Source organism: Emys orbicularis, chromosome 4 (assembly GCF_028017835.1).
Source record: "Emys orbicularis isolate rEmyOrb1 chromosome 4, rEmyOrb1.hap1, whole genome shotgun sequence".
Lineage (NCBI taxonomy): Eukaryota > Metazoa > Chordata > Testudines > Emydidae > Emys > Emys orbicularis.
Window position 1 is genome coordinate 144829169 of NC_088686.1, and position 14125 is coordinate 144843293.

The 14125-nt window shown below is 39.2% G+C and overlaps 1 protein-coding gene across 1 annotated transcript in view; it reads left to right on the plus strand.

Moving 5' to 3' along the window:
* LOC135877071 (complement decay-accelerating factor-like) overlaps positions 1-14125 on the plus strand; it is a 102666-nt gene that overhangs the window by 5390 nt on the left and 83151 nt on the right. Inside the window, exons 5-7 of the mRNA XM_065402425.1 lie at positions 1157-1239; positions 2259-2453; positions 3736-3804. Coding sequence (XP_065258497.1) covers positions 1157-1239; positions 2259-2453; positions 3736-3804 — 347 coding nt within the window. The remainder of the gene's footprint in view (positions 1-1156; positions 1240-2258; positions 2454-3735; positions 3805-14125) is intronic.

The following is a 14125-nucleotide window of genomic DNA, read 5'->3' on the forward strand; positions in this document are numbered from 1 at the left end:
AGGAAAGGTTGTCTTTGGTTGTTACGTTTTAAGTTAGAAGAAAAGCAGTGGCCACTCGGCCATAAATGATGTTCGTGTCCATCCTTTTTGGTCCCTCCTTCACACCAGACTGGTGAAAGAACCAGAAGAAACCATCTTTAATAGGTTTCAGAGTAGCAGCCGTGTTAGTCTGTATCCGCAAAAAGAACAGGAGTACTTGTGGCACCTTAGAGACTAACAAATTTATTTGAGCATAAGCTTTCGTGGGCTACATCCCACTTCTTCGGATGTACATCTTTAATAGGTAAACCCTCACCTGGCCCTCTAAATCTCCTTTCTAAAACTTTAGCGTAGAAGGCCACGACCTTTAGCCTACAGTGTTAAAAAGTAAAACGTAGTGAAAACCAAATGACTTAATTGCCAGTATTCAATACTTCCTGGCTAGGAATCAGCTAGACGTCTAGATAAATGGTGTTGGCAATGGAGCGCTGTTGACTGTGGTAGAATACCAGATGTAAAATAGGAGGAGGAGTGGTGGAATTTAGCAGTCTGAGCCAAGGAGTCCCACCTCCATTTATATGGTGAAGGTATAGCATGCTAATGGCACACCTCTTGAACACTGTACTACAGATTGGAACTAAGAGGAGAGACATTCTCCTGCTCACAAGTCCAAACCCCTTTGACCCATGTGAAAACTTTTTGAGAAGATGAAACAGTCTAAAAACTGCTAGTTCACTTGACATGCTTCAAATTCAGGAACTGGTTTAAGGACTTCTTCCACCTACTGGAGATGCAAGAAATAAGAAGCACTAAAATGATACCGAGAGGAGAGAGACCTATTTGTTTCACTTGTTAAAGGTTTAACAAAGAGATCGCCCAGAAATTCCAAGCATCTGGTTAGTATAGACTTTAAGGTGAAAAATTTCTCCTGTAAACTTGGTCTTTGCAATTGTAGATGCACCGATTTGCTTGTTCTAAATTGGCTTTAATAACTCGGGATTGCTTCTCAGCATTGCCTGGTTACAGAGATCATGCTGGTTCTTCTAGAGCAGGAATCACCCTACTCAGTAGTTAATGCCTTCTTTTCCTGGCAGAAAGAACCCGTTTCCCAAGTGTATGGACTCTTACAGGAGCACTTAGAGAAATAAGAAACTTTTTTTTTCTTTCTTTTCTTTAGATACCGAGTAAGCGGGCGACCTTTCATCCAGTGTTTGCTTAACGGAGATCAAGTTGAATGGAGTGAACTTCCAACTTGCCAAGGTAAGACAATCACCATGGTTTTAAGAAGAGCTCATGACTGGAGGATCATGCAGAAATACCCCATTAGGGAGCTTTCATCTGTCTTTAATCTTATTTAATTTGAATTATAAGAGAATCTTGTAGATATTGTTGGGAGTGGAGAGACAGGCTGAAAATGTCTGAGGATCCATCATGGTGCTGATGCCTTTTGTAGAATTAACACTTCAAACAAACACAACCCCATGGGTCCCCTCCTTCCCTTCAAATAGTTCTTCTGGCACCGTCTCCTGTACAGAATTTAGCTGGTCTAATGTCACCTAATCATTACTATATGCAGAATACTGAGATGGTGAGGTTTGGTTAGTTTCTCACTCTTCATTAAGTAATCTCTTCCTCCTTTAAAGTCTATCATCCTACTTTTTTTTATTTAGTGTAATTCCTCCTTGTTCTGTTCTCCTCTTTTCCTGTCCAAAAAACCTGAACTCCACATTCAAAATCTGAGGCTATTATCGGGTGAAACCCAATATTAAAACCTCTTCCCAATTTATTTGCTTTAACTGGTTTTTGTCCTTTTGGACACTACCTGAGCTGGGTCTGTCAACCTGACTATTGCCATCTGGTCTAGAACCAGATGCAGCTAGAAGAAATGTCCTAATTTAAGATTTCTGCTTCTGGCATTTGTAGGAGCGCAACATTGTCCTTCAAGGATGTCAGTCAAGGAGCCCCAGCTCCTTCTGTCTGTTGTTAGAGGGGGGTGTATGTTCTGATAAGGTTGTCTCTTGAGGTTTGTTTCATAGGGTCAAAATCTGCTAGAAGAAAGGAGTTGGCTTGGAGAAAAGCTTGAAAGCAGAAAGCCCTCAGACTCTGAGGGAGGTAATGCCTTGCATTATGTTACAATACAGTGCTAATTATATTTTCAAATAGCTAAATGGTTTTTCCCTTTTAGGGGAGATCATGGAGAAAGGTTTACTCAATATTTTCAATTCACCTCTAACTGAAATGTGCATTAATATTCATGATGCCATTCCCTTTTCCTTCAGCGATTACTTGTTCTCCTCCTCCTAATATTACCAATGGGATGCACAATGGCAGTCACCTGGAAAGCCTTGACTATAACTCATCGATAACTTACAAATGTGACCATAATTTTTCACTTACTGGAGAGGCCTCCATTTACTGTACAACTAGAGATAACATCAATGGAGTCTGGAATGGGTCTGCCCCTGAATGCAAAGGTGACTGTCTGTTTTTATCTTCCTCTTATTCTACTTTCTCCCACCAGATAAAACAATATTTTGATTGCTAGGCAAACCCTTAAACATGAGGAAATTCAGTTAGGCATTAATCATTTAAATATATAACTTGTGGGAAACGTAGTTACTGTTAGAAACTTTAATCCTTAAAGAATGCTGACAATTCACATACACCCAAGGAGGAAGAGTTAAGATTGCATAGGTAACCTTAATCTAATAATTTTCTAACTTCTGAGTGCTCACTTCACAACTTGAATAACTTTTTTCTACTGTGGGTTTTACGTAACTTCTGAGCTTTTTATAAAAAAAATAAATCTATATGTAAATATAATACACCGTCCTCTGACTCCATGTGTCATCAGGGTTTGACTCTTGAACCTACAGCACTGCATATCACATAAGCTAATGAACGAATTTTAATAGGTGGCAGCAGGAGTAAACTGTTATCTGAGGACCAACCACTAGAGGAGGATGCACAACACACTCAAACAATGAGTTTTATATGAACGAGTAGCCTTATTTTACGAGATCTGGGTTCTCTTCCTGTCTCGTGTAACTTTCATTCAGGGAGGATGCCTTGTTCAGTGATAACTTGGGGTTTGAAGGGCACAGGATTGTTAACATCAGTCAGTGGAAAAAAATTAGTTGAATTCCTCGTCTCCTGGTTCCCAACACGGTGCACCTTCTCCTAGGCCAAAGGGTATTTTGATGCAAGAGAGAATGAGGCATAGTGCTGAGTTGCCCACGGCAAGAACTTGCAGAGAATGCTCAGTGAAAACAGCATGTTCAGGGACTGTAGAAGTCACTCTAGCAAGTTCTGATGAGTAAAACTGAAGGGAAATGACACAAACTGTCAACATCTAACTCATAGTGACAGCAAGAAGCACTGCCCTGATCCTTTCATATCCCTGCTGCAAACCATGGAAGTGTTAGAGCTCTTAAAAAAAAAAAAGAAAAGAAAAAAAAAAAGAAGAAAAAGAGAACTTTTGTAAAGGAAAGTGATAGGCAGCTCAAGGTAGGGGTTGCTTTGGGCTTCCCCTAGCATATAGGAATGGGATCCCAGCAGCAGTTTGCAGAGTAGCCCAACTGATAGTACATGGGCTCTCCCTGTGACAACGTGTAAGTGGGCTAAGTCTGTCTTGTATCTAAAGATGCAGATTCCTAAACATTATAGTTTGGCAAGCTCCTGGCTCTGAGTGGCCAGCTGGTGATGGGAGACTGGTGTAATGTTCATAACTGCTTTTCCCTCTTCTTTTTGCCTTAGTCATAATTACCCAGGACAAACCCACGACTGTCCCTCCCAAAGGAACAGAAGTAGCTGGTACTGCCTCAGGTAAATTGGAAGAACTTGGATTTGCTAAAAGTCTAGAATTTTGGGTTCAAATTTCCACTTGAATAAAAATGAAATGTACAGTGTGAGGGTCATTTTAATTTCTATAATTCTGCTATTCACAGGTGCAAATATGATGATGCTCACCTAGCGCTTGCCTAAAAACTTGACAGAGAGCTCGTTGTTCATTTACACACTCCATGCTCTCCTGGTTTTCCTGCCTCTTTCATTGTTCCTGCACCATTTCTTTTGGTTATCAAAGCCTTTTGGTGGGTCCTTCTCCCCCTTCCACTTTCCAAAGGATTCCCACAGCGCTCTGACCTTGGCCCATTCCTCTGATATTCTATGATCCTAAAAGGAGAGTGACGTGGCCAATACCGTGGGTAAGGAATATTATTGTCTGGGCTGATTGATGGCAGCTGTAATGAGAGCGATGGGGGCAGGGACCTCCTTTTTGTTGTGTGGTTCTAGAGCGTTTAGCACAGTGGGGCCCTGAGTCATGACTTGAGCCCTCACGCGCTATTGCGACACAACTAATAACAACACTATTGGCTGCAGTAGGGGGTGGCGTGTGAAAATCTTCTATCGCTCTATGGCATCCAAGCTCTGATCATTTCAATGGCACAAACTCTCTTTCTTAGGTGTAGATTTTCCTGGGACAAAGACCGCTAGTCTCCAAAGCCATATGGTTATCCCAAGGATGAGAATTCAGGAGTAGATAATTTACAGCTGAGAGAATTAGCTCTTGGAATGATGATAGGGGTAATGCACCTAATGCGTGTGGATCTTCTGCTTTGTGCAGACTTGACGGTATACCCAACAGAGCGAAATATTAGAGAAAATCAAATGGGTAAAACACTGGAAGGGGGTTGACTCTAGCAGTTATTCAGCCTGACAGTGCTTTCCCTGCCTGGCATGCTTGGGGGCTTTTCTTCAAATGTCTTGGGGAGACAATATGAGCAGTTGTGAATTTGATTCTTTAAAATTCAATATGTTTTGTCCTGCGCTTGGCAAGGTAAATTTCACTCCAGTCTGTTTGTGGGTGTTGATGTCTTTATGTGCCTGGAATCTCTGCCGGATTTTTGTTATTTAAAATCGTCAGTTGTGTGGAGAGCATCTCAAGTATTTTATAAAACTTTCTTTTCTGTACAGGTTCTGCACTGAACACAGCTGGCAACTCTACTGTACCTGAAGGTGGAGGTGAGGTACTGAGGGGAGAGAGAAAACACTTGAGCTGTTAGACTGGGTAGCGCAATGCGTATGGTGAGCAGGGAAGCCTGGCTGTAGGGAGCTTCAGAACTGGAGCTGGCCACATCCTTTCAATTGTTTTTCAAATCTATTACACTAAGGAACCCCTGAATGTTGCTGATCCATGTGGCTGAATTATGTGCATGAGATTGGAATCACATTGAATTTCTGCCAAAAGCGAACTAAAAAGCCCTCGCTTCTAGTCAGTAATTTAGGGGGACCACAACTACAAATTTGTTTCTAACTCAATTGGATTTCTTTTTATGCAGTGGTGGTGTTTTTCTACCTCCTTTTCCCCCAACAACCAGTTTCCTGCCTGGTTTTAAAATGTTTTTCATTGGGCTTTATTTAAACCACAAAAACAACAACAAACTTTAATGACCAAACTGCATATTTCTGCCAGCACTATGAAACCTACAGTAATGATGAGCAATATGGGCATAAATGAATATGTGTACACCATTTTTCATATTAACATTATTAACATTAAAGGCTATACATTTGTCAGTGATGTATTTTTTGAGGGCAAATAGGGTTCAAAATTTCCAGAAGCCATTGAAAAGCCACTTCAGAGTAACAATGAAGGTGAGGAGTGCTATTTTAATCTTTCATGTGTTTCCTTTAAAATGTTAGTCTGAACATTCCTTTAACATGAGTCTGATTTCTAAATGCAAAACTCATTGACATCAGTGATTGTAGTTCTATGCAGTCTGTGACAAGGAATTAATTATCTATTCAGTATCTTCCACAGCCAGTGGTTAGACGATAAATGATCTTATTCTAGTAAGAACAGCAAAAGTCTGTCTCTTGAAACAATCTATTTGGGTAATTAGAAATACAGATTACAGCACTCTTTATATCTGTGATACCAGATAACATAACACTAACCTATGATGATATGCTAGGGCAAAAATTGTGGTACATGGTCTAGACAAGCTGAGTATAATGATTCTGGCCTTGCTTAGCATTTTGGCAAACGTACGACTGGCCAGTGCAGGCTTGGTAAATGAGAGCCTAGAAGCATGTGCAAGAGAACCCTTAACATCCAGTGGTTCATATTATAGAAAACCTTTAAACCCAGATTGCGTCCTCCATTTCCACAATGGTTTTCCTGTTGATATTACAAGTTACAAACGTGTACAATCCTTTGAAAAGCTGCTTTGCTTCATTATGAGGTTCTCTAGGGGTGAGATCATGGTTTCCAACAGCTAATGATTATCAATTTTAGAATGTGGTGTTTATGTGACTATCTTAATTGTTCATTAATATCTGGTATAATCTAGGATACTAAGTGTAGCTTCATATGCATGAACTGTGGATGAGTTCCTGTAGGTTATTGACATGAATTTATATTTTAGCTCACATTTTTTGTTTCTCTCTGTAGGGCTTGGCATACGCATTGACATAGGCATTGGCACCAGTATTGGTATTGGTAAGTAACTTAAAACTGAAAAAATCATTCAATGCACTAAAGCTATGACGGTTTTAAGATCTGGAGTCAAGGCTATTTTAATATTGCCCTTTCTCCATCTCATAATGTTTTCCCCCTACTTAATTACTAAAGACCCTGGGATTTAGGGTTCTTGAACTTGTCTGCCATTTCTAACGTGCTGTGGTGCCATGTAAAAGCACTGCCATTCTCTGGAGAGAAGCTTGTATTCCTGCTCTTAGCTGTTTTCTCTTCACAATATTTGCCTGAACTAGGCAGTCTGCTGTGATTTTATCTGAAACGTGTCTGCACAATATTGGGGGGGGGGGGGGGGAAGGGGAAGGAAGAATCTCATTTCTTTATCCCCAGGGAGATCAAGAAAAGGTTCAATTGTGTAGTTCTGTTTTGGGTGAGAATACTTCCTCACCACTTAAGACTGCGTATGTATGTCTAGTGCCTACCAAAAATGGAAAGGGCAAAAGATAGGAAGGGAAGTTATAAAAAGAGCCAAGAAATCGCTTTGTAGGTTAGATTTAATAGTCTCATATTATACAGGAAATTAGAAGGCTGTTACTGAAGTTCTCGGCATCCAGAGTTAGTCAGCCTGCAGTGTTCTCCACATAACAGATCTTGAGTGTTCGGTCATCATGCTTGTCTATTCAGAACACATTTCCCCCTTCCCTCCCAGAATTCCCACAGACGATGTAGCTTAACTTTGGGGAGTAGACTGTTCCCTATGTATGAACCTGTTCATCAAAGCACTTCAGCAAACGCCTAAGTCCCATGAAAGTCAATAGGCATTCGGTCATAGAGTATCGTTGTCAAGGAGAAGATCATAAAACCACTGTGCATTTGGAGCTGTTCAAGCAGGGTTCTAGCAGTTGCCTGATCAATGGAGACCGTGATCTCCCTCTGAGAATATGCCAATCCAAATCATTCTGTAACCTACATCCCCGTCACATGGCTCTAAGATGCAGCTGACCGATTGGGGAAACTGTGCTTAAATCTCAATTGCAGAATTGAAACATGGTTTTAGTTGGCTCAGTGTGACCCCAAAGTAGACAGATTGGTAGAAGTTTTCATTTTAAGGTTCAAGACTGAGAGAGAATCTGATGAATTTGGTAGCTTCTTTATTATATCTATTGGGGAAGAAATCAAGCACGCCATACTAGATATTGAACATAATACATTCTATGACTCTTTGGTGGAGAACTTAAACACCTTGCAGGGGACTGACGGGAAGAAGTTGAATTTAAGCTTGAACATCTTGGAGTAGATTGAATACTGAGCATTACTCTGGATGAGCTAGGAATCTAGACAAACCTTAAGCTGTACACAGAAGCATTAAAGACTTGATAAATTAGGAGATCCAACATCAGAGCCTCTTTCTGGATTAGGGTAGAGAGTTCTTGTGATGTTTGATCTGGTATATGAGAGGGGCTTATTTATCATCATAAGGAAAAAAATTGTGTCCTATGATACAGATAATCTGTTAGTGATGATGAGAGCAAGTTCCAGAACTGTGGAGATTCAGAATTGACTTTTAGCAAAATGTTGTGTTATTTAACTTTGTTACTAAATTGTTCCTCTTTTTTTTTTTAAAGTAGTTCTTTGTGCAGTTGCTGCAATTATACCATTGGCAGTTTTGAAGAAAAATAGGTAAGCAAGCCAAAGATATAAATATTTCCTTTTTGAGATTTACTCTGCTTGTTTAGATGACTGAGACTTTTCTTGCATGTAGCTGATGTCAGAAAAAATAACGTGTATGGTACTCTGAAAATTGCAATAACATGCGGCACTAAAGGGATGGCATTTAGTCTTTAAATGAAGACGGCATCTAGAATTACTTCTACATTTTTGCTCGTGATAAATTTTAGAGAAGTTTTATAAAGCAACTTTAGAGGGTTAGTGGAGAAAACAGTCCATTTATTTCACCTAATGCTTGTTGGATACTCCCAGGAAAATCTATTCCGTATTAAAGAACACTAGTATTAAAAGGGCTGCTTGCCTTTGTCCTGAATGTTTGTTAATAGATAACTGTTTGTCTATTGCATTTGCTGGAAAATAAGCATTTTGTGTTTATACAGAAATCAGTAATGTATTGTGAAAAATCAGTCTATTTGAATAGTAAGTGTTTAGAATAGAACTATGTCAATTGCTTTATACATGTACAGCTTAATTCATTTGCTAAACAAAATAACAACACTACTTTGCAATATAATAGGGAAGTTTAGCCTATGCTTCACATTGACTTGTGGGAACAGACTAGTTACCATGCAGATTTTTTTGCATCCTGTCGGAAATGCAGGATCTGCTTCAAGGCATCCAACTATTATCTAGCTTCTCCTGCATCCAGCTATCAAGTTTCCCGTACTTGATGTTTCCAAAGCATGCAAAAAACGCCTACTATAATACCACTCTTGAGTTGTGCAAAAGTATACCTAGATTGGGGGCGGGAAACAGGAGGAAAATTTGACTCCTGAGGTTGTCATATTACAGCTGACATATGATAGCTCATTGTCCCTTCTCTTAGAATTCCCAAGTAACAAATGGTGTAGCTTATAATTGTCTTTTTCTTGAAATGTATCTGTACTATTACTTCAATAACCTCCTGCAGAAGTGAATTCACAAGTTCCCTACATGTTATGCATGTTTCTCACTACTTGGTATATTCAGCAGCTGTATAAAAGAATTCCTGAAAACAGAAACCTCTTAAAAAAAAATCCTTATTTTTAAAACAGCAACACAATTTTCTGGAAAATCAGCCCACAAACACTTTACAAAAACAAGGTTGTGGAGTTGTACAACTCCTCCCCCCTCAGCAACACCTTATCCCTCTGGTCTAAAGAGAAAAATGTACAGACAAGAAATTGTTTTCATATTATGGGATGTCCCCCAAAATGTGTCATTGTTAGTTGCTGCCTCTGAGTATCAATAAAACAGCAATACTTGATTTGATACCAAACAAGGTGAAGTCCAAAGCTTTCCCCCTTGGCATTAGCAGGTTTCCCACACACACCACACAATCCCAGTGAATATTTTAATTTCTTGAAAGTGTGGGACATATGTTTTTTCAAATATGTTTTTGGTGTATTTTGGAGTAAGTTTTACAAAGAAAAACAATGTTTTATAATATCTTGCTCTTGCTACTGTTAAAATTTCCAAGTAGTAAGGCTTCCACCGCTTCCCCAGTAGAGAATACCACAGCTTAATTCATGTTGCCATCAAAATATCTTCCCAATAGCCTAAATTTAATCTTAGTTCCTTTATAAATTCTAGTTTTATAAAAGCTCTCCTTTTAGAAACTATTAATTTTTTCTGTCTTTTATTTCTGCAAACATATTTAATCCAATTAGCATTCTCTCCTTTCCTGCTGTTCAGTTCTTATTTTAGAAATCCAGATCCCTGAAGCTGAAATTTCTAAGAAAATATGAACTACCAGTGGGTGAAACAAAATGTAAACTGGGTCTTGCAAGGCATATTTTGTAATAGAAAAATATCTTCCTCCACCTAAAAATATGTAGATGGCGTCTTCTGATTCAATGTTATTTGAGAGAACAGGGTAGAATTATACAATATTAAATTCAAATTGAGAATATAATCTACATGTTCTTATTTCTTCTATCCTTCTCTGTCTTGACGTGAACTGAAATATTGCATGTGACATCATTGTTGGGTTAACCACTAATATACTAGATTTCTTCTATATAATGTTTTTCTGCAAACACAACAGACTCGAACATTGTGTGTTCTTTCAGTCTTTTAAATGAAGTTGATTGAAAACCGATCTGTCTAACATGTAAATCTCATCTCTATTTCATTACTTCCATATGTCCATTTTACGATTGAAGAAGCAAATCATATTGTGTTCTTTGGGTGAAAAATAAATGCCTAAAACCATAAAGATTATAAGCAAATATAAGATTTTATCCCGTATGGGGACATGTACTAGTAGTTCATCAAATGGATTATACAGATAGGTAAACTAGTCAAATTCCTCCCCTGAAGAGCTTTGCTCTCTTTAGTATATATCACAAAGAGGTTCAGAAGTTGATTTCATAAGGACTTTAGTACTTTACATGGTATTTGCACTAGCCATTGTTAAATAAGATTGATATTCAGTATGACTAGTCACTGAAACTAATATCCCTCTTTAAAAATGTAGTTTACATAAATCTATGTAGATGTCCACTCCTGATACAGTGGGGAACGTCCAAAGGAATTCCTCAGCTCAGCTTTATTTTATAGTGAGGGGGGGGGCATGGGGGACCCAGGAATAGTTTGGCTCTATGTAAATAACGTTTTTCATTGTTTGTCCTTGCAGTTACTAACTCTGCTTACTAATTAGGCCTAGCCCCTGTCATATCCATAATACATGTTTTCTCCTACTTTTTCTATCGTTGGGGAAATATTACAAACTCTCCTTTAACATGAAATCAGTTGAAAATATATTTCTATTGTATGCTATTGTTACACATCAGGTAATTCTTTTTCATTTAAAAAATTAACATCTACCGACTTTTTAATACAAAAACTAATATTTGTTCCTGAACATACTGTAAAGTACAACATATGAAAAGTTTAAAGTATCATATAGACTAAAGTCTAAAGCTGTAGAAGACTAAAATATATAACTATTTTGATTTTAACTGTTATCTTTTTTTTTTCCAGGATGAAGGTTGGTGCTAGCTAATGGCTTACAAATTAACAGACGTAATATTGGAAGAAAAGAATGGAAAAGTTAGGAAATAAGCTTCATACATTTGCACTGAATTTCTGTAGTGAAAATAGACCCCTCTCGGGCAACCAGAGTTCCTTTCACTACAACTTTTCTCCTTTGAATGTGACTTGTAATCGGAATCCACTGCATCTGAAAAAAGAAAAAGGGAAGTGGATCATCCCTTTTGTCTTTAAAAACTGGTTTCTGAAGCAAGCAAAGGCAGTTGGCAGCATCAAAATTACTTGCTGTTCTGTACATGCAGCTGGCTCCTTATTCTGCCTCTCCATAGTGCCAAATGTTTCACCTGTTAAAGAACATGTTGGCCATCTGAGTGTGGCATAGTTTGGATTGTGGGTTTTAGCTGTAGGTGGCAAGAGAGCCTGTTTAGATGCCTGCTTACAGGCTTCCATCATGAAGTGTGTAATATTAGTCTTTAAACCCAAATGTAAAGATGCCAGACTCCAAATGGAATGTTGATGTGACCTTTCTTCAGATTTAGTCTTCATCTACAGATTTTTGTTGAAGTGAGAATCTCTTCAGATAAATCCACCTTTTGTTCCCAGCTCTATAGCTTCAGTTTCTTTTTACAAATTTGATAAATAGTGTCTCCCCTAAGAGAAAAGAGTGAAGTGTGTGAATTTACATGGGGTTCCAGAGATGTTCAAAATACTCATCACTGAGTTTTTAATAAAATTTACTGAAAATAAGGCATCCTGTTTCTTTCCCTACAATCAACTAGCACTTTATAAGAAGTAAGCAATAAGATCAAAAGTGTCCTCCATAGCAAGTTCTCCAGTGGTTTAGTGACTAAATTAATTTTATGTTTTAGTCATCAAAAATGTCTTTGGAGGTCTGAAAACAAGCTTTTTAAATTCAGGAAATGGCGCACTCTGCTGGTAAGATGGAGGTGATTGTAATCCAATACATTATTATTATTTATTTTATCACTTAAAACAGGTTGTTTATATTCTTTTTTACAATCACAACTATGTTGTTTTGTTTAGCAATATGCATAAAACTTTCCACAGGTGGTGAAACTGTAACTGAAGGAATTTGTGGGATTTATAATGTCATCTTTCTAAATGTATTTTTCTTAAATAAAAGGAATACTAAATGAAGACTAGTATCCTCTTTTTCCATACTTATTACTATAAACTGATTATTTACAGGTGATGTTGAAATCTAACCCTCTGTCCTGATCCAGTCACTAGCTGCTAGCAGAACAGAAGAAAATGTGTCTGTTTCCTCTTGCAAATAAGCATCTTTCTTTTCTAGGGTACAGGGATTTTTCCTGACAAATGTGAAAGGGATGTCATTTTGTTGAATAATTCCTCTTTGTCCGGGGTCCCACAGGATCTCTGTCAGAAGGAGATCCCACTGCAGCTGAGCTGCGAGTGATGCTCTGGCATCACCTACCGCCACAACTTCCCCCTGGACCCTGCCTCCTGTTAGTGTGAACAAGCACTTTGAGGAGCAGCTGTAAATGGTGCTGTGGTGCATTCATCATGGGGTCACAGTCTAACAGAGACAAGAGCTTTTTGCTGGCTGGATGCATCTCCTGCTCTGGAGCAATATGGGAGGGAAGGGTGGGAATATGCTTGCTTCCCATCCCAGTTCCCTGAGTCCAGACTATTCCCCGCTCCCCTCCCCCCCACATAATGGGGGAGATCAGGGACCCATCCATATACTAATTTTAAACTACACTTTGGTCCTATGCATTAGACCTCAGCTAGGGGTCCTGCTGATTTTTTTTGGTAATGAAGCAGCAAAAAGGTTAAGAATGTTGGAACTGTGAAAACAATCTCTCATTTCTAGTTAGGGGAAATGAGCCTTGCAGCCTGTCCCAAGCAGCACACTGAGGCTATTGCGATCCAAGTGTCTCTCTCTAATCTGGTAGCTTTGGAATTAGGTTTCTCTGAAAGACCAAGAAGGAATATTTAAGGAGCGGGATGGGCAGTGACTAGGAGATTTTGGAGTCACATTTCCCATCAAAGGTGTCTCTCCTTTGACGAGGTGTTTTGAAATGTGTAACTATTTAGGTATCTCCCTCATTCGGTCACAGATGAGACTTTCAAATGCAGGTTCCACAGGGAAGGAAATGACGAAAGGAAGGGAACATAAGACTGAGGAAGGACGCTTGTGTGGTACTTAAACTACAGGAAAGTAGAGAGACGCGGGTGTTTCCAACTCTGCTTTTGGCTCTACCGCACATTGCGTTATTGATTTGTACTGCAGTAGCACCGAAGAGTTCCAATTGTGTACCAGGACTCGGTTGTGCGAGGTGCAGCACAAACACCGAACAACAACCAGTCTGTTGTAGCTACGTCAATACCCGCTGTCCAGTCAGTCTAGGACAAAGGTTTTCAACCTGTGGGTCCACAGACTGTCTAGGATTTCCAAAGGGGGCCGCATCTCCATTCCAAATTATTTAGGAGTCTGCAAATGGAAAAAGGTTTCACTGGTCTAGGTCATTGTATTGCTGTACTTTCCATTAGTGTATTTGGTGTATGCTTGTTTCACTGCATTCCACGTTCCATTTTAAAGCTGGATTTGGTTCAAATGGCTCCTTAGGGACTGCACACCTGAGAAGCAGCTGCTTGTTTTAAATGGTGGTAGATGTTTCTTGAAGGCTGGATCATGCAAGTGTGCTGAGCACCCTCCACTACAAGGAGTGGACAGTGCTTAGTACCTTGCGGGATGAGATTCTGCAAAAGGATTTTCCTGTTCAGCTTGGGTTATTGTGAAATTATACTGTGATAGAATTCACCACCACCCTTCACTTAAGAAAGCCGCGAAGCAGGTAAGCACATCTCACTGCCGAAAACTAAGAACTATGCATCAGGAACGTTGGCGTTCTGGACCAAGGGACTTTACTACATACTGTTTTGTCTATGGATGTGTATGAGAAACACAGCACAAAGGGAGAG